General features: G+C 37.7%; 1 protein-coding gene across 9 annotated transcripts; it reads right to left on the reverse strand.

The window, feature by feature from the left end:
* Positions 1–1,204: 1,204 nt before the first annotated feature.
* On the reverse strand, positions 1,205–25,546 carry LOC121485452 (zinc finger protein 585A). 9 transcript variants are annotated; one of them, XR_005986280.1, is made up of 6 exons: positions 25,333–25,526; positions 22,487–22,702; positions 10,201–10,327; positions 9,854–9,946; positions 4,744–8,059; positions 1,205–4,122 (listed from the first exon to the last, which is right to left on the reverse strand). XR_005986280.1 is itself a non-coding variant. In XM_041745822.1 (6 exons), the coding sequence occupies exons 4-6, from the start codon at positions 10,232–10,234 to the stop codon at positions 5,724–5,726; spliced, it is 2,463 nt and encodes an 820-aa protein (XP_041601756.1). In that variant the 5' UTR covers positions 10,235–10,327; positions 17,669–17,754; positions 22,487–22,702; positions 25,333–25,526; the 3' UTR covers positions 1,205–5,723. The 9 variants fall into 9 exon arrangements, 8 of the variants coding, with proteins under 8 accessions (XP_041601756.1, XP_041601753.1, XP_041601752.1 ...); XM_041745822.1 differs by adding an exon at positions 17,669–17,754 and having other exon boundaries at positions 1,205–8,059; XM_041745819.1 differs by adding an exon at positions 24,946–24,991 and having other exon boundaries at positions 1,205–8,059; positions 25,467–25,510.
* Positions 25,547–25,855: the final 309 nt, after the last annotated feature.

A 25,855-nucleotide genomic window follows, 5' to 3' on the forward strand; every position in this document is an offset into this window, starting at 1 on the left:
CACAGTGCCTGGGGCTGGAAAGCCTTAGCCCTGCTACCTTCCTCTTGTCCCCAGGGTTTCATATCCACTGGTGACATGGGATGATGAGATACAGAAGTGATGAGGTAGACATTGACAGGATGGCCCCTGTCAGTTCCCTACTATTGTCCCTCTCCACTCTACATGGCCTGCCCACTGCAACTAGGAGGCTGAGTAAGGAAACAACATATCATTGATCTTGGGGACAATGGAGAAGGATATAGGTCAGATACACTGGGGAGGGGAAGGATGGAGTGGTTGAGGTTGGATGAGGAAGGATTAGGGCTTAAGTGTTCTGAGGTATGGGGAGGGGCATTAACTCTTGAATTAGAGGACATGTAACCAACCTACTGTCCCTCCCTCACTGCCGCATCATGAGTTTAGCTCACTCCATGTGGGGCATTTGGTCAGCCTTGATGCTATTGCTATTACTATCATTCACTATATGGAGGGGTTCCTAGGTGGCTCAGTCAGTTGAGATCTGACTCTTGGTTTCAGTTCAGGCCATGGGATCGAGCCCCACCTCAGGCTCCATGCTCAGTGGGGAGTCTGCTTGAAGAATCTCTCCCTCTGCCCATCCCCCACTTGAACATGCTTGCTTTCTAAAATGAATGAATAAATCTAAAAAAAAAAATTATACGAAGTGTCTAATTTGTGCCAGTGCTATGTTGGGTGCCTTGGACACAGCAGGAACAAGACAAAGTCTGAGCATCATGAGATTGACAGTCCCGTGGGGAGTAATGAATGATAAACCAAACCCAGAAACACTTAGTATCAGGTCAGATGGTGGTACTTGCAACACAAATACAGTACAAAATAGGAAGTTGATCACAAGAAGTGTTATTTTACATACAATGGTTGGAGGGGGGTGTCACAGAGGGTTGTCAAAGAATGGAAAGGACAGCAAGCTGCATGGGCATTGGGGAAGCAGAGTACTCTCAGAGAACACAGCTGGGCAAAGTAGAACAAGATTCCTTGATGTTAAGAAAACCCAGGGTTTAGCTGTTGACAATAAAAATGCTGACCAGCTACAACTGCAGGCTCTCCAGACCATATGCTCCCTTTTATTATAGTTATAATTTTACACTATAAACATTAAATGTAAACATGTAAAAACACAAATAATTTAAGTGTTATGTGAAAGTTTGATATAAAATTACATAATTCAATAATTGCACAATACATATATCATATAAAATAAACATTTTATTATAAGGAATATACAATAAATATTATAGTGTGCTATATATTGTAAATATACAATATTACTATAGTTTGTAATGATATGCACATATAAAATTATAAAACCTATCTATATTTATAATCTAATATCTAATAATCTTTTATCAAATATAATTTAAATTATTACATGGTAAAATGTAATACGTTTGAGATTCATCCACGTTGTAGCTTGTGTCAGTAAGTCATTCCCTTTTGTGGTAAGTAGTATTCCCTTGTATAGATGTCCTACAGTTTGTTGAATTACTCACGCACTGATGACATTTGGATTGTTCCCAATCTTTTGGCAACTGAATATAGTTTCTGTGAACTCAATCCATACATAATTTTTCATTTCTCTAGGTTAAATATGGATAATTTTATAAGAACTTACCAATTTTGGTTCAGAGTGGGTAAACTACTTTACCTTTCCAAGAGTAGCACATGAAAGTTTCCACTGCTTTACATCCTTGACAACATTTGGTACTATTTAAAAAAATTTTTTTAAGCCATTCTTGTAAGTATGTAGTAGTATCTCATCACAGTCTTAATTTGCATTTTCCTGACTAATGATGTTGAGCATCTTTTCATCAGCTTATTTTCCATCTGTATCTTATACAACCATGTGGATGAATCCCAGATACATCATAAAATGAGAGGTCAGATTCAAGAGGACATACATACATATGTACATACATACATATGGATACATGTATATTTCTATAATATTATGGAAAAAGTAAAATTATAGAGACAAGAAACAGATCAAACTAGTGACTGTAAGAGGCTGGAAGTAGGGAGCAGGACTGCCTAAAAAGGGACAGGAAGAAATTCTGGGAAGTGAGGGAAATGTGCTCTGTCTTGATTGTGGTGGTGATTACATAATTGTATGCATTTGTCAAAACTCAAAATTGTATACTAAAAAGGGTGAATATTATTTTATATAAATACCTCAATAAATGTGACTTTAAAAATATATCTCAGTACTACAGTATAATAATACATATAAAAGAGAAATAATTGAAAGTAATTTACAACAAAAGAACGTTTCCCTCTGTGAGGTTTGGGCACAGCCATGTAGATGTTGGTCAGATGCTTGTGTCAATTTATAACTAGTAATGTTATTAACAATAACAGGATACCCACACCGGTCTCCACTAGTCCTGCTACCTTAGTAAGCCCGGACTTTACCTTAAGTCACTTCATTCTCCATAATTCCATTTTATAGGTGAGGCAATTAATGCCCAGGAGGAAAGTTTGCTGGGTTGGCCCAGAATCTCCCAGCATTGGCACTAGGACTTGAATCCACACCCAGAGCCTTCACTATTCTGGTTGCATCATGGGAAGCTCAGTTTGTGGTCTCCTGGGGCCCTCAGATCCTCTCCACCCTACTCTAGGCCACTAATTCCCCAGAGGGTCTATGATGCCAGGATCTCATCCTCAACCCTTCTCCCTCTTCCAGGTTTCCTGTCCATGCAAACAGTGGTGATATGGAGAAGCAAGGACTCATGAAGCAACATGGGCAATGGGGAATCAGCATTGTTAATAGGGATCAATAGGGGAAAAGCAAATACTACCAGGATTCAATGGAGGAGTCACAGATACTGTGTTACTGGGAAATGGGCATCTATAGACTTTTTGCGGATTATTAGTGGAGGTCCTACAGGAAGAGTGATAATGAAGATTCCAAAATGCAGGTGAATAATGTGGAGTTTATGGTACATTATCAGTCTTAACCTTACTTGTGGGGAGAGAAGCAGGTTAATGGCACTTAACAGTCTTCAGAGAAGGTACTGAGGACATCACCACATGCTGGGTTGGGGATCATTACAGACACTGCTAGGTGGGGAAATGGTAATTAGTCACCACTGTTGTGATGGACAAGTAATGGAGGGAGATCACAAACCATCCTACTATAAGTAAAGAGAAAGTATCAGAAGATATTAATAGTTGGATGGGGGGAATGGTACATCACAGCTCTCTATTCTGAGAACTGAAGTAAGTGCCATCAATCACTACTACATGAAAGTAAGAATACATGGGGAATATGAAGGTTACTAGACTTTAACACAGGTGAAGTAACAGACATTATGCTGGAGGTAAATGTGGAGGAGGTAATGAAAAGACCTCTAGACACCATTTCCTGGAATTAGGAGGGGGTGGTAAAGACAGTACTGGAGTAAAATGGGGGAAGGGGGCAAGGTCTCCACACACTTTCTTGAAGGGTCAGCAAACATCTTAAGTTGGGGCAGAATTTTGGGTTATAAGACATTTAGAGAAGCCTCAGATACAGTACTGGGTGAAATAAAGGGGGTTACCAATAGGTTAACATTTTATCTGCACAACTCTACTACTTCCCACTCCCAGTTATCACCAGTAGACTGACTTGGAGGAACCATTCTGAGGCTTCCAATTTGGCTGCCCAGCAGCTAAGTGTTGAATCAAACATTCTGCCTGGATTTGAGAGATCACTGCTGCCAGTCTTGGGTCAGTCACCTAACTTCCAAGGAAGGTCTGCACTATTTGCTGTCAGCCCCTACCTTCTATTACTTTGGGCTTGTCAGGGCATGAGGAATGGGTCTATAGGTAAGGGTCTGGGGTGGGGTAAGGTTGTGTATGCTAAAGTGAGCAGACTCTTCTGCAGTGATTTTGGAGCTCACTGTGGCATTTCAGAATCATGGTAAGAAATCCTGGAACACCAAGCATCTATATGGGATTCCCACTGCCTCAGTTTTCCCTTCTTTAAATTGGCTGGCATTAGGCCAAAAGGATTATGGTAATGTTTCAGCTTTAGGGCCAGGAAGGAGGCACAGCCCAGGTAAAAGCTAGAGATGAAAAAGCCTGGTGTTTTAGGCAAGTTGGTTCTCCCCATTGGAGCATCTTATGCTGCAATACAGAAAAGATCAAAGGGTTAAACTGCAATACATAAAAGATCAAAGGGAAATTATGATGGGCTGGGTCAACACTCCAAAATGTGCATTTATGGAATACTTGTTGTTGTCAGGCAAAGGTCAAGGGTCACAGTGGTGAACAAAACAGGGAAAAACATTCTAGTGTGGCAGCCATTGACAATTAAAATACACAGGGCATCATGGAATTAAGTGCTACAGATAAAGACATAGTCAGAAGGGGACCAAAATTTTAAGCCAGGCAGGAAAGAAAGCACAGGATCCTCTATGAAGAGGTGCCCCTGGAAGACATGAAGGAGCTAACCACAGAGATATGAGGACCTTGTTCTTCAAAGAGTGCTGTAGATAGAGCACAGCCCTGAGGCAGGACCTGAACTAGTATGTTTGAGGCACACGGGGAGAAGGTGCTTGTGGAGCCCATGGCATGAAGATGGACACAGAGAAGACATGAACAAATGTTGAGGTTTTAAAAATTAGTTACTGATTCGTTATTATTATAAATGTCATGTCATTACGGAAAGCAAAGAAGCTGGAAGAACTATGACAGCAAAAGGGAGACTAGATGAAAAGTTGATCAAAATGACCAAAAAATTCTTACCTCAGAAACTTTCCTGAGGGTAGTGGTGGTTCACAAAACACTATGTTGGAGGATAAATGAGGGTCAGCTTTCTTGAGGTTAGTAGAGGTTCACAAAACACTATGCCAGGAGCTAAATGAAATAATGGCAGTTAGAGTGTTTAGCACTAATGTATTTATGGGGCTCAGAAGACATTGTGCTAGGGACTGATGAGAGTCAAAGACACCTTACTGATAGGTGATAAAGGAGGGTTATAAGTCATGATGCTAAAGGATAATGGGTCAACATACACTCTGATACACTCTGAGGTTTGTGTCCATACACATAAGAAGCTTTTTTGCTGAGTTATCTCTTCCTTGATGGAAATACTCAATGGGGGCTGGATATACACAACCATGTTAGATTCAACAGAAGGATGAAAAAACACCCGAAACTGTTAAGACGATGTGTTCTGCAGCAAACATCTCAGAGAACTTAGGGTTTGTCAGTACTATATGTTGTTCCACCATTTAGCTTGTTAGCACTTTACCTATTCCATAGTAAACAGGATTATCATTAACATAACAAACCTCCCTACGCAGAATTTGGTAACAATGTTGCTTCACACATATTTTTTTAAGTAGGGTCCATACCCAGTGCAGAGCCCAACACAGGGCTCGAACTCACAACCATGAGACCAAGACCTGAGCCAAGATCAAGTATTTGATGCTCAACTGGAAAAACCGCCTAGGCACCTCAGTTCCATCATATTTTTCATGAGAAGCCTTCTTTAATCTGTCAAATGGACAAAATCCCTTTTTTTCCAGGATGAATGCCTCATGGTTTAATGAAGGTGGTGACAAAGTAGGAAGGGTCCCCTTCATTCTGGGCCCTCTTCTGTTCAGTAATGTGGAACATTTTGATAGGGTATTTCTACTTATGATAATACGCATATTTTCCTCCTGGAAAAATTCAATGATATACAATCAGAACTGATCTGAGTTTTTCTTATACTGTTCCTCTCAAGTGTGAATACTCTGATGGACATTGAGCACAGATTTCTGGACAAAGCCTTTCCCACAGACTACACACTTATAGGGTTTGTCTCCAGTGTGTGTTGTCTGGTGTTTATTCAAATTCGACCTATCTGTGAAAGCCTTCCCACACTCAGCACATATATAAGGTTTTTCTCCTGTGTGAATTCGCTGATGCACTTGAAGTTGTGATTTCTTAGTGAAAGATTTGCCACAGTCACTGCATTCATATGGTTTCTCTCCAGTGTGAATTCTATGATGTATAATCAACTCTGACTTCTGTCTGAAGGTCTTCCCACATTCAGAACAGATGTAGGGCTTTTCTCCAGTATGAGTTTTCTGGTGTTTACTGAGATTTGACCTGCCACTAAAGGCTTTCCCACAAACAGCACACACATATGGTTTTTCTCCTGTATGAATTGGTTGATGTACCAGGAGCTGAGATTTTGAGGTAAAAGATTTCCCACAATCATTGCATTCATAAGGTTTCTCTCCAGTATGAATTCTCTGATGAGTAATGAAGTTTGATTTCCGGATGAAAGCTCTTCCACACTCACTGCAAACATAAGGTTTCTCTCCTGTATGAATTTTCTGATGCACAATGAGTATTGATTTCTGGTTAAAGGCTTTCCCACATTCATGGCATTCATACTGCCTTTCTCCAGTATGAATTTTCTGATGTATATTGAGGTGTGATTTTTGGGTAAAGGCTTTCCCACAGGTACCACATTCATAAGGTTTCTCTCCAGTATGAATTCTCTGATGTGTAATCAAGTCTGACCTTTGTGTGAAGGCTTTTCCACATTTAGGACATATGTAAGACTTCTCTCCAGTATGAGTTTTCTGATGTGTAATGAGATTTGACCTGTTAGTGAATGCCTTCCCACATTTAGTGCACATATAAGGTTTCTCTCCTGTGTGAATTCGTTTATGTACATGGAGTTGTGACTTGGAAGTAAAGGATTTCCCACAATGGCCACACTTATAAGGTTTCTCTCCTGTATGAATTATTTGATGTGCAATCAAGTGAGCCTTCTGGATGAAGGCTAGTCCACATTTCATGCATACATATGATTTTTCTCCTGTATGAATTCTCTGATGCACTGTGAGTGCTGACTTTTGAGTAAAAGCTTTTCCACAGTCACCACATTCATAAGGTTTTTCCCCAGTGTGAATTCTCTGATGTATAATCAGTTCTGATCTGTAAGTAAAGGCCTTACCACATTCAGTGCATATGGAAGATTTCTCTCTAATTTGAACTTTCTTATGTGTAATGAGGTTGGAACTATTGTTGAAGATCTTCCCATATTCAGTATATATAAAGGGTTTCATTCTTGTGTGAATTCGTTGATGTACCTGGAGCTGTGATTTAGAAATGAAGGACTTCCCACAGTTATCACATTCATATGGTTTTTCTCCAGTATGAATCCTTCGGTGTGCAATCAAGTGTGTCTTCTGGATGAAGGCCTGTCCACATTCAATACATATATAGGATCGCTCACCTGTATGAATCTTTTGATGCATCTTGAGTGTAGACTTTTGCGTAAATGCTTTACCGCAATCATTACATTCATGGTGTCTCTCTCCAGTATGAATTTTTTGATGTATACTGAGATCAGAGTTATAAGAGAAGCCTTTTCCACATTCACTGCATTCATAAAGTTTTTCTCCAGTATGAATTCTCTGGTGCCTTAAGAGAGAAGACACTTGGAAAAAAGCTTTTCCACATTCACTGCACTTATAGGGCTTCTCTCTAGTATGGGCTCTCTGATGTGTAATGAATTCTGGCTTCTTTACAAAAGCCTTCCCACAGTCAATGCACACATAGAGTTTTTCTCCTGTATGAACTTTCAGATGTACCCTGAGTTGTGACTTCTGGGTGAAGATCTTTCCAAATTCAGCACATTCATAAGATTTTTCCCCAGTATGAATTTTCTGATGTTGAGAGGATGCTTGTTTATAGCTGAGAATTTTTCCACATTGATTATGTTCCCATAACTTCTCTCCTGTTGGAGAACACTCAGGGTCAGTATAGTAAGAAATTTTACTATATTCAGTAATCTTATTAATGTTCTTTGAGGTACTGTTTCTATAATGACTGTGTAAATCTAAAGCATGCTTGAAAGCAATTCCAAATGAGTCACACTGATGGGATCTTTTTGGAGAAAGAATGTTTTGGCTCACATAAATTATTTTTCTAATGTCCTTATATTCATAATCCTTCTTTGTTGTCAAAATTTTCTTGATGAAAGCAACATCTCTTAAAGATTTGTTTTCTTTTTGCTGATAGCTCTCTATCTGGTCACCAATCTGCCACAAATCTTCTAGAATGAAATACAACAAAATATCACTTGAAGCATCACCTTCCTTCTCAATGTAGAAAGAAGCTTTTTCAGAAATTCTCTGCTATGAGGTTTGAAACCTGAACTCTCCTCAAAAGAGAATGATGTTTTAGCTCAAAGACCAGTTAGCAGAGGCTAGAGAGGAAATATGGCTCATCCACGTTGAACACAAAGTAAAGGGTGAGAGTAACTCATTTAATGGAAAGGCTAATGAAAGTGGTAGTAGGAAGCATTCTAGAATATAATTCAATGGTTAGAGGAAATAAACTTTATGAATATAATCCACCATGAACAGAAGTGGAAAAAGTAAGGCAAAGAACAAGATATACAGCATAGCAATATTTATATAAATTAATAATACATATCCCAAGTCACCTTCAAATTTAAAATATTCATGAATTAAAAAATATGTTTCCATCATGTAAAACAAGTGCCTACAGTGAAAAGTGAGATGGGTGTTGGGGAAAAAGAAATGGTAATAAATCAAAAAATAAAATATAAGAGTTCCATCATTATCTGAAGGGGACATGTTCCAAGACCCTCATTGGATGCCTGAATCCTCAGACAGTACTGAACATGATTTTTTTTGTCAAGTCAAGAGCTTTCAGCTTTTCACTTAAAGGAAGCACTTTATGGCTTCTCTTTGGGATACCAGAATTGCCACTATCACTACTCTTGTGCTTTGGGGGCACTGTTAAGTATAATAAGGGTTACTTGAACAGAAGCACTGCAATATCATAAGAGTCAATCGATAATCAAAATGTCTACTAAGTGACTAATGGTTAGGTAGCATTTAGAGCATGGATATACTGGACTAATGGATGATTCAACTCCCAGGAGAGATGGAGTGGGATGGCAAGAGATTTCATCATGCTATGCAGAAAGGCACACACCTTAAAACTAATAAATTATTTCTAGGATTTTCCATTTACTATTTCTAAACCATGACTGACTATGAGTAACTGAAAATGCAGAAAGTGAAACTGCAGATAAGGGCCAACAACTGTAATAGAGAATCTTTACCCAGACTGATGACAGTGTGCCCTGAATAAGGACCATGATTAAACTCAAACTTCATCATGTGAAGTACAGATATAAAGCAAATACAAAAAATCAGCCAACAAGGCACATAAGTCCCAGTTAGTGTGAAGTCAACCAACAATGAATGGAAGGAAATAACAGAAAAGTACTCCTAAGGGTTAAGTGACAATTACCCCCAAGTCATCAATTGGGTGAAAGGCATGGGGAATGAGCAAGTAATAAATCTTATGTCAGTACCTATAGAGAAAATAGGAGAGAGCCTGGTTGGAGTTAATGTTCTCAAGCATCTCATAGTGGAAAAAAGAAATGACAGAGGTCTACCAGGAGTGGGAATGTGCGACTTACAGTAACTGAAAGAAAGCAGATCCACCAATGCCTGAAAACATAAAGAATCTTGGACAATGGGGAAGGCAGAAAGAAAAACAATGTTTGAGAAAAGAAGCATAACCAAAAAACAAAAACAAAAAGCACAAACAAAAAAAAAAGAAAACCTTTATTGAAGATATTAGCATGTGATCAAGATTCCTAAAAGCCAAAGAAAAAGATTAGACATGATAAAGGCATTTAGTTATCTGAGAGGCCAATGTCAAGGGTCTTCAAGCAATAGAAAAAAAAAAAAAATGCTAAGGCCTTCCAAAAGAGTCCCCTTAGTAGCATTTTAGAGATACCAATCTTTCTCAAGACAGCTGAGGTTTGCTCTCCTTTCTCTCATCTGTCTGGGTCATGCTCACTTACCTGGACAGTTCTGATGTGGGCTCTCACCCTGCAATGCCCATGGCTCCTTTCCTTGCTCCAACATGAAAACTTCTGGTTGGGGAACTTCATACCCTGTTTGTGAGAAATTATAAAGGACTAGATCCAGCTAATTGTGTTTCAAAGTGCAAACAAAAAAGTCTTGTTCAATGAAGTTTTGTTCTTTAGGAAAGTAACCATATATTTCTGGGAACAGAATATTCAGAATGCCTAAGGGGATAAAGAATCCTAGATAAACCAAGGATAAAACAAGCATACTTCAGATATTCCATAGCATTTAGCAACTAAGAATAGAAATACTCTGTGTGGACCCAATTGACTGTGCTTACCTACAGAGAGCAGGTGACTATAGGTCTCCAGCATCACATCCCGGTACAGGTTTCTCTGAGCAAGGTCTAGATGCTGCCACTCCTCTCTGCTGAAATCTACAGCGACATCCCTGAAGGACACTGATCCCTGTAAGGGCACATTGCTGTTCAATGTGGATAGATAGCTTTGGGAGATGGAGAGACTATATTTAGGAATATGGAATATGGGTTTTGTCAGTTTTTTTTTTTTTTGGTTTTGTTATTTCCTCTTTTAAAAAATATTTTAAAAGATTTATGTATTTTGGAGAAAGCAAGCACAAGCAAGAAGGGCAGAAGGAGTGGGAGAGAGAATCTCAAGCAGATTCCATGCTGAGTGCAGAGCCCAAAGCAGGGCTCAACCTCATGACCCTGGGATAATGACCTGAGCTGACACCAAGAATTGGATGCAGAGGCAACTGCACCATCCATGCACTACTACTTCTGCTTTTTATAAACTCATCTCCCATTTCCTAACATTATACAAAATTTTAAATGTACAAAAAATTTAAAAGAATCAGCATAGTAAAACCTGTATACCCACCACTTAGGATCTATTATTAACATTTTACTCTATTTTATCACACATTTATTTTATTTTTTAAAGATTTTATTTATTTATTCATGAGAAACACAGAGGGAGGCAGAGACACAGGCAGAAGGAGAAGCAGGCTCCTCGCAGGGAGCCCGATGTGGGACTCAATCCCTGGACCCTGGGATCACTCTCTGAACTGAAGGCAGATAACCACCGAACCACCCAGGCATCCCTATCACACATTTATCCATCCTTTTATCCAGCATCAGTCCACCTTACTTTTATGCAGTTGAGAATAAACTGTAAATTACAGTACACTTTGTCCTAAATACTTGAGAATGCAAATCAAGTAGAGTATATTTGTTTACCTTTCTTAAGTAAAATTTATGCAAAATGAACTGTACAAATCCACAGTATGCCATCTGAAGTTTTGATAAATGCATACACCTGAGTAATACAGGAACTTTTAAAAAATATTTCATACAGGAAGCACATTGAATATCTAGTTTTACACAATATTTTGTGGAAGAAAGAAATCCAATAAAGAATTTCTGCCATTTGTTCTATATTTCAGTTAATTACTTGTTTTTCAAAACTCAAGAATGAAATAGGCTCTCTTTTAGTCTTCTAGCAAATGGATGAATGACCTGTGATACAGTTCCTGAGTAATTTAGGACCAGCCATTATGCTCCTCCTGGGAACAAAGAAATGAATGATTTACGTTTCTAATCCTCTAGCAACTTAAAACACTTAAGATTTAAAAGAAGGGGAAAAGAAGACAGTTCACTAAAGTGTCAAAAAACAAATCTCTTAAGTAAAATACACTGAGTACCTAAAATACACTGAGTACCTACAAAAGGAAAGTGTATTTGATATGGGGCAGTACATTTTTATTAGTTGAATTTAATTTGAAAGATGATAAGCATAATAAAGAATGGAGGGCAGGAAAGATCATTTCCCAGAGAAGAAAAGTAAAGGTGAGGAGATAGGAAAATACATGATAAGTTTGGGGAACACTAAATAGCTCTATATAATGGAGAAAAGTCTATATAATATGTCACAAAGGTAGTTATGGAAAAAAAAACAATCTGATCACAGAACAAGGATTTTTTACTTTTACTAAAAGTAAGGTAATTAGATTGCTGTTAACTTTTTTCATAGAAGATCCCTATTGGAGGATAACCAAATAAAAGATTAAAAATTTCTTATAGAATGATTCTAGCTAATAAATAAGGAAGTTAGAATATCATAATTTTATAATTCCTAATGAAATAGTGAATTTATTCAGTAATCATTATTGGTTGCTTAACTATTTCAGGTGAAAGGCAGAAAAGAAGTTTACAATGGATGGACCAGCTAATAACATCTATATCCAATGATCAATTTTAACACTCAAAAAGAGATAACCAAAAATTATCTGCCTCCTGACACTGATATGGTAATTGATTTCATTATACCATCCATTAAGTATTTTTTTTTAATTTTATTTATTTATGATAGGCACACAGTGAGAGAGAGAGAAGCAGAGACATAGGCAGAGGGAGAAGCAGGCTCCATGCACCGGGAGCCCGACGTGGGATTCGATCCCGGGTCTCCAGGATCGCGCCCCGGGCCAAAGACAGGCGCCAAACCGCTGCGCCACCCAGGGATCCCCATTAAGTATTCTTATCAAAGAAAAAGAAAAATGCCACTTGAATCTATTAAGCCTCTGGGTCTAACAAATTATTCATAAAGTGAAACAAAGAGGAACATACTGAACTATATTAAGATTGAAACATCAGCTAAATCCAGAAGGTGACAAATGGCCCATTTCTTCAAAAAATAAATTATATTAGAAAAAATAATGGAAGGTAATCTTTCATTAAAAGAGTCTGAGTGGGTGTACCTGGCTGGCTTAGTCAGTAGAGCAGGTGACTCTTGATCTCAGGGTAATGAGTCTGAGTCCCACATTGAGGGTAGAGATTACTTAAAAATCTTAAAAAAAGAGAGAGACAGAGAGACTTAGGAGTCATACTAACCAAATGCAACTTGTAGACATTGTTTGGCCCTTAACTAAAACTAATGTTAGAAAGATTTTTATGACATGTTTAAAAAGACTCAAACAATAATCAGGTACTAGATCATATCTAGGAATTACTGTTGTTTGTAATAACGACTTACTGGTTTTGTTAAAGAAAAAACAATTCTCCTCTCTTAGAGATACATGTCAAAGTATTTGCAGATAAAATAGGTATTTGAGGGCAGCCGGATGGCTCAGCAGTTTAGCGCCACCTTCAGCCCAAGGCGTGATCCTGGAGACCCGGGATCGAGTCCCACGTCAAGCTCTCTGCATGGAGCCTGCTTCTCCCTCTGCCTGTGTCTCTGTGCCTCTCTCTCTCTCTCATAAATAAATAAAATCTTTTAAAAAAAAGATAGGTATTTGAGATTTGCTTTAAAATAACCCAGCAGCTAAGGGGGCAGAAGGGTAGTTTTAGATGGAATCAGAATGACAGAGTATGACTACTAAAGCTAGGTGGTAAGTACAACAACAGATAGAAGGGCTCCTTATACTACTTTATTTACCTTTGTATACGTATTTTTCATAACAAAATGTTTAAGAACATGATCTTCCATATTTAAAAAATTTAATCTGTAAATGCATAATTGAAGGAATGGGTATTTCTACCTGGACTCATAAACTTTTGAAAAAAGAAAAGGATTACAGGAAAGGCACCTGGGTGGCTCAGTCAGTTGAGTGTCTCTTACTTTCAGCTCAGGTCATGATCTTATAGTCACGAGATGAAGCCACACTTCAGCAGGGAGTCTGCCTGGGGGCTCTCTCCCTCTGCCCCTCTCCCCACTCATCCCCCCTTCTAAAATAAATACATCTTTAAAAAAAAAAAAAAAGGATTCTAGGAAACTGAATACCCACACTCAGCAATTTACAGAAACAGTAGATAAGAAATAATCATTCATATAGAAGAACTAGAATCTAATCGATACTCCAACTGTTCAACAGTGAACACATTTTTTCAACGACCCATAGAACAATGACCGATATAGACCATATTCTAGCCTGCAAAACAAATCTAAAAGAATTAAAATACATAGCCTCTCTGACCATAATGAAATCAAACTAAAAATAACAAAGAAAACAGAAAAATCTGCAAAGGAATTGTATTACAAAATAATAACAAAAGCTATCTGGAAAGCCACAAAATATTTGGAAATTAAACAACACATTTCTATATAACCTTTAAGTCAAAAAGGAATTCTCAAAAGAAATTCAGAAAATACATAAAACTGAAAGAAAGTGAAAATACAATTTATCAAAATCTGTGGGAGCAATGCTGAAAGGGAAATTAAGGGACTAAATGCTTACATTAGAATATGGGAACCAATCCAATTAAAAAATGGCCAGAAGATCTGAATAGACATTTTCCCAAAAACATACAGAAGACCAATAGGTACATGAAAAGGTGCTCAACATCACTTATGCATATTAAAACTATAATGAGACACCTTACACCTGTCAGAATGACAATTATCAAAACAAACCTAAAAAGTACTGACGAGGATGTGGAAAAAAGGGAAGCCTGTGCACTGCAGGTAAAAATGTAAATTGGGGGATCCCTGGATAGCTCAGTGGTTTAGTGCCTGCCTTTGGCCCCAGGGCATGGTCCTAGAGTCCCGGGATGGAGTACCACATCAGGCTACCTTCATGGAGCCTGCTTCTCCCTCTGCCTGTGTTTCTGCCCCAATCTCTCTCTCTCTCTCTCTCTCTCTCTCTCTCTCTCTCTCTGTGTGTGTGTGTGTGTGTGTCTCTCATGAATAAATAAAATGTTAAAAAAATAAAAATGTAAATTGGGGGGCAACTGGAGACTCAGTTGGTTAAGTGTTCAAACTCTTGACCTCAGCTCAAGTATTCATCACAGGGTCATAAGTTCAAACCCCACATTGGGCTCCATGCTGGGCATGGAGACTACTTAAAAAAAAAAAAAGTAAATTAATGCAACCACTATAGCAAATAGTATAGAGGTTCTTCAAAAAATTAAATCTAGAACTACTATATGATCCAGCAATTCCACGTCTAGGTATTTATCCATATATATACGCAAGGATGCCTGGGTGGCTCATTTGGTGAAGCCTCTGATCCTTAGTTTCGGCTCAAGTCATGATCTCATGGGTTATGAGATCAAGCCCCGTATTGGGCTCTCTGCTTGGCACAGAACCTGCTTGGGATTCTCTCTCTCCTCTGCCCCTCCCTCCACTCACACATACACACACTTTCTCTCTAAAATAAATAAATCTTTAAAAAATTATATACATGGATCCCCCCGTTTACTCCAGCACTGTTTATAATACCGAAAACATGAAAGTAACCTATATCCATCAATGGATGAATGTCTAAAGAAAATGTGATACAGGGATCCCTGGGTGGCACAGTGGTTTAGCGCCTGCCTTTGGCCCAGGGCGCGATCCTGGAGACCCGGGATCGAGTCCCACATCTGGCTCCCGGTGCATGGAGCCTGCTTCTCCCTCTGCCTATGTGTGTGACTATCATAAATAAATAAAAATAAAAAATTAAAAAAAAATGTGATACACACACACAGTGGAATATTATTCATCCATAAGGAAAGGAAAGAAGTCTTGCTATTTGTGATAGCATGGATGGACCTTGAGGATATTATGCTAAGAGAAATAAGTCAGAGATGTACAATTACGATATGATCTCATTTATTTGTGAATATCAAGTGAAACAATAAAATAAACAAAAGTCACAGACTCAGGGAACAGATTAGTGGTTACCAGAGGTGGGTGATGGGTAGTTGGCAAAACAGGTGAAGGCAGTTAAAAAGTAAAATTCCATTTATAAAATATGTCATGGGCTATGCTATATGTTACAGCATGGTAACTATAGTTAGTAACACTATCATGTATATTTAGAGTTGCTAAGAGTAAGTCTTAAAAGTTTTCATCACACACACAAAAAATTGTAACAATGTATGGTGATGGATGTTAACTAGACTTCTTATGGTAATCATTTCATAATATGTACAAATGTCATATTATGTTATATACCTGAAACTAACATAATGTTGTATGTCAAGCATAACCAATAAAAAAAGGAAAGAGAAAAATTGTTAAATCACTAATCTAAATTCCTACCTCAAGAAACTAGAAAATAAGCAAAACAGACACAAAGCACACAGAAGAAAGAAAATAATAAAAAGCAGGTATCAATGAAATTAAAAACAAAATTTCTGAAAAACACAAGAAAAATCAATAAAACATAATCCAGTTATTTGGAAAAAAAATCAGTAAAATTGATACTTTGTTCACTGACCTAGACTGGCAAAGATAAAAAGGTACAAATCACCAATGTCGGCAATGAAATAAGACCTATCAATGTAGATCCAGGGGCGCCTGGGTGGCTCAGATGAATAAGCATACGACTCTTGGTTTTGGCTCAGGTCATGATCTCAGGTTCCTGGGATTGAGTTCTGCGTCAGGCTCCACATTCAACACAGAGTCTGCTTGTCCCTCTCCCTTTCTACTCTCCCCCTCACTCATGCTCTCTCTTTCTCTCAAATAAATAAATGAAATTAAAAAAAAATACAGACCCACAGCCTTTTAAAGGAAAATAAGAGACTACAAAAACTCTATGCTAATAATACACCCCCAAATTTAGAAGAAATGTACTACTTCTTCAAGAACCACAAACTACCAGAAGTACAGAATTATGTAATAGAAAAGATGATGATTCTACAACCATTAAATTAAATTCTTAATTTAAAAGCTCCTGAAAAAATAAGTCTCCAGGCCCAGATAGTTTTGCCAGAAAATTCTACTAAATATTTAAAGAAGAATTAGTCTCTTTTTTATAGTCTCATCCAGAAAATAAAAAATATTTCCCAATTTTGTGAGGCCAGCATTACCCTGATACCAAAATTAGACAAAGCACAAAATAGAAACTACAAGACAATATGTCTCATGAACTTAGATACAAACATCCTCAACAAAATATTAACAAATTATAACCAGTAATGAACAAAAAGAATCATGCACCACCACTGTACTGTATTTTGCAATGCCCTTTGAGAATCTGTAATTGTTTCAAAATAAATGAAAAGATTTTAAAAATACACTGAAGGTGTATTCACAAAACAAAACATTTCGGAATAGGCAAGAATAGAAAATCAGTCACGAGACCTCTGCAAAATTCATGTGAGACAATATGAATTTCTTACTCATCTAAAGTTAAGGATGGAGTAGTGAAGCTACAGAAGAGATTGATATTAAGGAGATGAAACTGATATCAGCTCTAAGGTGAGAAAAGGGAACTCAAATAATTATCATTTATTAGTTCAGTGCAACTGTTGATTCTGGTACCACAGATGGACTTAAGGACTAGAAGAGGAGGCTGGGGGAAGACAAGAAATAATGATTTAAATTTTGTACATACTGAAATGTAGGTGATAAAACAAAGATTATACTAACTAGTTGAATAGAACTAATTTGTAGATAAGGATTTAGGAGTTGCATATACCACTGAATTCAGGGTAGGGAAAGAGCATATAGGAAGAACAAAGATCAAGAAAGTGTATCTGTATCTCTGGAAAGTATATCTTAGATATCTTTGTTTTTAATGTCTAAAATTATGATTGTTAAAAATTTCTTCATTTAATTGCAGTCATTTAATTGCAGTTATAGTTTGCTTTGTGATGTGTTGATTCTGTTTACGGGGCTTAAAACATTCTCATTTCTGAAAATGTTCCCTATATACTTGCAAAGAATACATGTGCTCCAATTTTTCCTCTTTCACACATTTGCATACTAATACCCTACATACACCAAAACCCCACCCCCCAAACCCAATGCCATCAGAATTTAATGGAGAATAAAGAAGATGTCATATTAGTAGCTTTGACTCCTTACCAAATGAGCTTCTTATAAACAGTTTGTCCAGGAAAAAATCTCCTCATTCAAAGATAATAATAAACATCTCCTGATGTACAAAGATACTATAGCAAAAAGAATGAGAGAAAAAAAGAAGAAATTAAAAGGAACATGCTAGAAATAAATTGCCACAATACAGAAGAAAACACATTCACCATGATTTCAAGGAATGCACTAAAACAATTAACTATCTAAAATGAATAGGAATCTAAGAGTTCAAGGGAGAAATAATGGACAAAGAGGCTAAAAAAAATGGTTATGTAAATTTTTTTTTTTTTTAAATATTTATTTATGATAGTCACAGAGAGAGAGAGAGAGGCAGAGACACAGGCAGAGGGAGAAGCAGGCTCCATGCACCAGGAGCCTGACGTGGGATTCGATCCCGGGTCTCCAGGATCGCGCCCTGGGCCAAAGGCAGGCGCCAAACCGCTGCGCCACCCAGGGATCCCCATGTAAATTTTTAAAAAATAAATTGGCAGAACTCAATGAAGAAGTGAAAATGAAAAAGCAACACAAAAAAGGTTTCTCTGAAACCAATAAAACACCATGTGAAAACACAAAAATTGGCAAGGAGCACAGTAAGACAAGTGAGCAGGGCAGCCTGGGTGGCTCAGAGGTTTAGCACTGCCTTCAACCCAGAGCCTGATCCTGGAGACCCAGGATCAAGTCCCACGTTGGGTTCCCTACATGGAGCCTGCTTCTCCCTTTGCCTGTGTCTCTGCCTCTCTCTCTGTCTCTCATGAATAAATAAATAAAATTAAAAAAAAAAAAAGACAAGTGAGCAATGTGAAATGGAAATAAAGATTTTTAAAGGAAAAGAGAAAAAAATAGATTTCAATAAAAAACATCTAACAAACAAAAGAATCCTTGCAGTGGATTCACAGAACTTTTATCATTGGTCGTAGTATAAATTTAATAGATACTGTCTAAAACAAGAGATTAAAAGATTTAGTATAAAAAAAAAGAGGCAAACCGTAAGACACTCTTAACTATAGAGAACAAATGAGGGTTGCTGGAGGAGAGATAGCAGGGGATGGGCTAGATGGGTGAAGGGGATTAAGGAGGAATTTGTGAGGGCAGCCCCAGTGGATCGGCGGTTTAGCACTGCCTTCAGCCCGGGGAGTGATCCTGGAGACCAGGGATTGGGATTGAGTCCCATGTCGGGCTCCCTGAATGGAGCCTGCTCCTCCCTCTGCCTGTGTCTCTGCCTCTCTCTGTGTGTCTCTCATGAATAAATAAATAAAATCTTAAAAAAAAAAAAAAAAAAGAGGGCACTTGTGATGAGCACTGGGTACTATATATAAGTGATGATCAATAAATTCTGCTCCTGAAACTAATATTACACTATATGTTAACTAGCTAAAATTTAAATAAAAACTTGAAATATTAAAAATAAAAATGACTGAGATCAAGATGTTAATGTGATAAAGATATTAAAAGAATCAACCATATAGAAAAGAATCCAAAATTCCAAATTACCAGAAGGGACACAGAAACAAAGCAAGAGTAAAGAGTGTAAGGTGAAAGATATATAGAAATATTTTTATCAGAAATTTACATAAAATACATCTTTCTGAACTGCTGTACAGAAAAAGTGCACAAGGACTCCAAACAATGGCAGTAAAAGGATGAAAAAAAAAAAACATATCCGGAAATGCCTACAAAAAAAGGAATCAAGAGCCTCCACCTTAATATCAGAGCTGAATTCTAGGGAAAAAATATGAAAAATAACAAGAACACAATCCAAAATTAATTTCAGATGTCATCACCACACCAAATTTCATAGTATCAAAATTTATGAACAGAAACTACAGATAAATACAGACAGAAATATATTTGTGGTGAGAAACTTAGTATTTCTCAGCTCCAACAGATAAAGTAAAAACAAAACAGACTGTGAAAACCTTATAACTATACAAAATGGCTTATTAAGACAGCAAATTCTGTATCTTGAAACATTCATGTGCCTATGTAACATTCAGAAATAATAAACATAAGACTTGCATACACACTTTACATAAAACCTAACATTCCAAGAAGCAGAATAAAATGAGTACAAATAAATCTAATGCTCCAATTCTATTAAAAGTAGAATTAACTTGGGGTGCTTGGGTAGCTTGGTCAGTTAAGTGTCTGCTTTTGGCTCAGGGCATGATCCCAGGGTCCGGGGATTGGACCCCAAGTTGGGCTCTCTGCTCAGCAGGGAGCCTGCTTATCCCTCTCTCTGCCACTCCACCTGCTTGTGCAAATAAATAAATATTTTTTAAAAATTAACTTAAATAAAATTCTTAATACCTAAAAGTGAAAGTGTGGTAAACAGTAATTAAAGATTTGGTGAGAAATTCAGTATGTTCCGAGAAATTCATCCATTCCATCTCTAGATTTTTTGTATTTACATAAGACAAATTATTTTTCTAAATTATTTCTGAACAGTGTTTTGCTATATATTTTATCTTTTGACATATAGCATTTTTATTATTTTTAAGATATTTTATTATTTTAACTTTGGAATGAACTGCTGAGTAAGAAAATGTCTGCTTCACATGTGAACCTATGATAAACCCTATTTGATTATTTTTTTCATGTGCTCTTGAATTTAGTTAATACATTTATGATTCTGATACTATGCTCAAAATTTCCAGTTCTTTTAATGTTCTTGACTGGTTTGAGCATCAGGATTACTGTAGTAACAAACACCACAAACAAGGTTGGGAATAATTTTAGATACCATCTTTACCCAATATTTTGGCATAAAGCTCAACTATTAATCCACGTGTTTTTCACCACTTTCAACTGTGCAGGAAACATTTGATAAACATTTTAATTTCTTCAAAGGCTTCTGGACCATCTGTATTTACCAATTTTGACATTTATTTTTTATAAAACTGTATACCTTTGTTCAGGTTTTCATATTTTTTGTATGATTTTGTATAATATTAATTCATGATTGTTCTAATTGTTGATAAAGCAATAACCATCTCTCTTGTTTGGATACATACTTTCACTGTATCTCTACTCCCTGATATGGATCACCCCCACATTCAGAAGCCACTTACGCTCTGTCAGACATCTTCATCAATTATTGTTCTCTTATGTGACTAATTTCTTCCCTTATTTTATTATTTTTATTATTTTCTAGTCCTTATTACTATTTCATATCTACTGAATTCTTTTCTAACTTCTTCAGTTCTGAGTGTTACTCTTACCTTAGGTCTTTTCCCCCAAAGCTTCCAGGATTCCGTAAAAAGGCATTTAAATCTGTATTTTTCCCCTCTATCGATAGTTTAGCTTTGCCACAGAAACTTTAAAATGTAGTTCTTGGGACGCCTGGGTGGCTCAGTGGTTGAACATCTGACTTGGCTCAGGGCATGATCCCAGAGTCCCGGGATGGACCCACATCAGGCTCCTTGAATGGAGCCTGTTTCTCCTCCCTCTGCCTATGTCTCTGCCTCTCTCTGTGTGTATCTCATGAATACATAAAACGTAGCTATTTATTTAATTGAAATTAAACTTAAAAGAATTTTCTAAGATCTTTACAGTTTTCCCTTTAAAGAATATTTGAGTAGAAAAAAATTTAAAGTTTTCAGATATGAGGGGTTCTTTTGCTAGGCTTTTACTTTTTAAAACTATTTTTTAAAAATTGTGGTAAAATGTACATAACATAAAATTTACCATTTTAAAATGTACAGCTCAGTGATACTTAGTCTCAAAGTTGTACAAAAGTCATTTACTTTGTATTTCTAATTTAATGCTTTTGGTTAGGGAATAAAATCAACATTATAGCAAAGTTTCATACTTTTTGCCTGTCTGGATTAATATTTTTGGAAGTAGTTCATAAAAATGATTAATGGAGGGCAGCCCCGGTGGCTCAGCGGTTTAACACCGCCTTCAGCCCAGGGCGTGATCCTGGAGATCCGGGATCGAGTCCCACATCGGGCTCCCTGCATGGAGCCTGTTTCTCCCTCTGCCTGTGTCTCTGCCTCTCTCTCTGTGTCTCTCATGAATAAATAAACAAAATCTTAAAAAAAAAAGAAGAAGAAGAAGAGGAAGAAATAGAGAGGGACACCTGGGTGGCTCAGTGGTTGAGCATCTGCCGCCTTTAGCTCAAGGCATGATCCTGGGGTCTATGGATCGAGTCCCACATCAGGCTCCCTATGAGGAGCCTGCTTCTCCCTCTGCCTATGTCTCTGCCCCTCTCTGTGTCTCTCATGGAAATAAATTAAAAATCTTAAAAAAAAAAAAAAAAGAAATACTTTCAGAATTCCACACAAAAATAACTTCTAATTGGGAATCTTATCCTCAGCCAAAGATCAATATAGCACATGGACAAAATAACAGGCAAGGGTTTTTTTGTTTTGTTTTTTTAAGAAATGTTTTTCGTTTCTTTAAGGTTTTATTCATTTTTTGACAAGGAGAGTATAAGCAGAGGGAGCAGCAGAGGGAGATGGAGAAGCAGGCCTCCCGCTGAGCAGGGACCCTGACTCTGGGCCTTGATCCCAGGACCCTGAGATCATGACCCAAGCTGAAGACAGACACTTAACCAACTGAGCCACCCAGGCACCCCTAAAAGGGAGTTTTTGACATTCCATCTCTGTACTGTTATACAGTGGGCCTATGGATATGGAGACACTCATGTGTTGCTCATTCTTGGCAGAAAAATCAAGATTTGCTTCAGGGCAATAAAAGAGTCTGGTTGCTTCCTATGACCCATTTGCTGCTGCCCAGGGGCTCTGGTGACATATCAGAGGTATCTACTCCTAGAATGAACTCCTACCCCTTGGGACTCTTCCTTCTCACCTCAAATGAACTGTCATGTTCCTCTGGAACCAGGATCAGGGATTTCTGGGGAGAGGTCCGATTAGCTGACATAGTCATGGTAGGTCTCAAACTTTAATCTCTCAGGAGCCTAAAGCTTTGTAGACATCTGTAAGCTCAAGCAGAGCTGCTGGAGAGAGGCAGGCTGGAGTCTGGGTAAAGATCTAACCCAGAGGCTCCCCAGAGACACCAAAAAACCTAGAACGACAATGTCCACATGGTCAGATACTCGATATTTATCACACAAACATTTCCTGTGAACACCAAGGTGAAGTTCCCAGAGCTAGAAACAGAACAGAGGCTCTCAAACTTGAGTGTGGATTCAAAACACTTGGAGGGCCTCTTAGAATACAGTTAAAAATCCTTAACTTCACTCCCAGGTTCTGATTTAATAGGCCCAGGGTAGCAGTTGTCTTAGTTCAGTCAGGCTGCTATAATAAAATACAACAGACTGGGTAGCTTATAAACAACAAAAATTTATTGCTCACAGTTTTGGAGGCTGTAAAGTCCAAAATCAAGGACACAGTGTGGTCACATTTTAGTCAGGGGACTCTTGCTGGTTCATAGCCAGCACCTTCTCATTGTGTCTTCACTTGGTAGAAGGGGCTCAGGAGCTATGTGGGATGTTTTGTAACAGCACTATTCGTTTATGAGTGCCCCACCTCCATGACCTAGCCGGTTCCCAAAGGCCTCACCAACTAACACGATTATTTCTGGAGATCAGGATTTCAACATAAAGCTTTTGGGGGTACAAACACTCGGTCCAAGAATTTACTTTTTTTTTTTTTTTTAAGAATTTACATTTCTAAGCAGTGTCCAGGTGATGTCGATGCTGAGGGTCTGAGGACACTTTGAGAACCAGTGCTATGGAAAATATAAAGCTTAATGGAACCTATGATGGGTATTGGCCATGAGATATGGAGTAATATTACTTAAGATTTGAACTGTAGCTCTGCTATCTTTCAGCTATGAAAATAGGAAGAAGTGCTTTCTGTTTTAGTTTCAAAAATGAGGATGAAAGTACTTATTTCATAGTTACACAAATTAAAATGAGGTGATGCTCATAAAGTATTCAACATCTCCCTGGCGCACAAGAAGCATATAATAAATATCAGCCATTACATTCTCTATTAGATATTAAAACTTAATAAGAACCAATGTAATAAAAAAGACAAAACAAAACATATATATTGACTTATATATGTAACAAAAATGGCATTCAACTGAGTGGACACAGGACATTTATTGTGTAAGAGCACTGACAGAATTGATCATCCACCTGGAAAAAAACAAACTAGATCCCCATCACACATTATACATTAATTAGACTGAATTCTAGCAAGACTAAACATTTATGCATATGTATTTTTTAAATCCCAAAAGATATTTAAATAAATTTTAGTAATAAATGTTTGTGTTAACATTGTGGTTGGGTAAGAGAGATCTTTATTACATATGTGAGAAAACCCAGATGCTATAAAAAGAAAAACACATTTCTGGGTAGATGATATTTCTTAATTATATATTAAAATACACCTTAAAATAAAAATGAAAAAAAAATAAATTTTCAATATGTAACAATAGGTTATCTTTAAATTAAAAAAAAAAAAAATCTAGCAACCAGTATGGGTGAAAAGCCCAGAAAAAAAGACTGAACAAAGGATATAAAAATTCACAGAAAAGGAAATTTAAATGGTAATTAAGCAAAAAGATGCCATTTTACTAACAGGAAAGTGCATTACGGCAATTAGATCTAATTTCTCCTAAGAATAATAAAATTTATTTTATTTTATTTTTTAAGTAGGCTTAATGCCCAACATGGAGCCCAAAACATAGGGCTTGAACTCACCACCCAGAGATCTAGACCTGAGCCAAGATCAACAGTCAGTTGCCCAACGGACTGACCCACCAAGGTGCCCAGTAAAAACTTATTTTAAAAAAATACAGTGGGCAGCCCCGGTGGCTCAGCGGTTTAGCGCCGCCTACAGCTCAGGGCGTGATCCTGGAGACCCGGAATCGAGTCTCACGTCAGGCTCCCCTGCATGGAGCCTGCTTCTCCCTATGCCTGTGTCTCTGCCTCTCTCTCTCTCCTGTGTATTCTCATGAATAAATAAGTTAAAAAATCTTTAAAATAAATAAATAAATAAAATGCAGTGTTGGAGGGATGCCTGGGTGGTCTCTGCCTGTCTCTCATGAATAAATAAAATCTTAAAAACAATAAAAATAAAAAATAAAAAAAAAAATCCAGTGTTGGAAAGCATTTGGAAAAATGACCCGTTTTATAAATTATTGGTGGGAGCTAGAATTGTTATGGTATCTTTTGAGTTAATCATATCTATAATTAAAAATAATCAACTATTTCTAATAATAGTTTCAAATATAAAAAGCAGATACTACAAAAGGAAGGTCAAGTGGACAAATTACCAATCCAGTCAGTTTACCTTTTTCTTTAATTTTCTTTAATCAGACAAGATAAGCTGAGTGTATCTATGAAACAACACAATAGAGAACACATTGTTTTGACGTTATACATGTGACATTTATGAAAACCGACCAAGAACTAGACGTAAAGCAAACTTTAAACTCGAGCATTACCCTGAGGCATTATTTGAAATCGACAACGCACTTCTAATAACTCATGGATGAGAGAAAAAAAAAATTAAAAGCCAGTACTTTTGACTGGAACAATAAAATGCTACACACCAAAATTTATGAATGTTTAGAAAGCAAGCTTATCATAGATCCCATCGAACCCAGCTCACTGACCACTGACTCCCATCACTGAGTCCACAAACCCCACACTCATCTCAAAGATCCCCATCACTGACCCAAGAGACTCCAATCACAGCAACGGACGCCACAATCTTCACCACTGAGCCCAGAAACCGCCATCACTCACTCTACAGACAACACTCCCATCACCGACCCCACAGAATCCCTAATCACGACCAACCGAAATCACCTCAGAGACCTCTTGCAATTGATACGGGGAGAAACTCCTGACACCAGCACAGAAAGAGCCTTCGTGGAGGGCCACTTCCGCTTCCGGTCTGCCCTCTAACTCCTCCCCTCAGGAACTGTTGGTAGTGCGCATGCTCTGAGTTACCTTGGAAGCTGCGTGTGCCAACGATCAACATGGCGCGGTTCCCATAAGAGACACTGTCTGGCCGAAAACATGGCCTCGCCCAGTGGTGCCTCTGAGCGTGAGCCGCCATCTTTGAGGCGTCTCCATTCCGTACAGCGGAGGTTTAGGCCACCCGCGGGTTTTCACAGCGCGAGGTCGTGATTGCCACTTGAAGCCCTGGTCGAGGTATGCTTCTGAGAGGGAGAAGATATTGGCGGTGAAGTCCG

Source organism: Vulpes lagopus, chromosome 2, assembly GCF_018345385.1.
Source record: "Vulpes lagopus strain Blue_001 chromosome 2, ASM1834538v1, whole genome shotgun sequence".
Lineage (NCBI taxonomy): Eukaryota > Metazoa > Chordata > Mammalia > Carnivora > Canidae > Vulpes > Vulpes lagopus.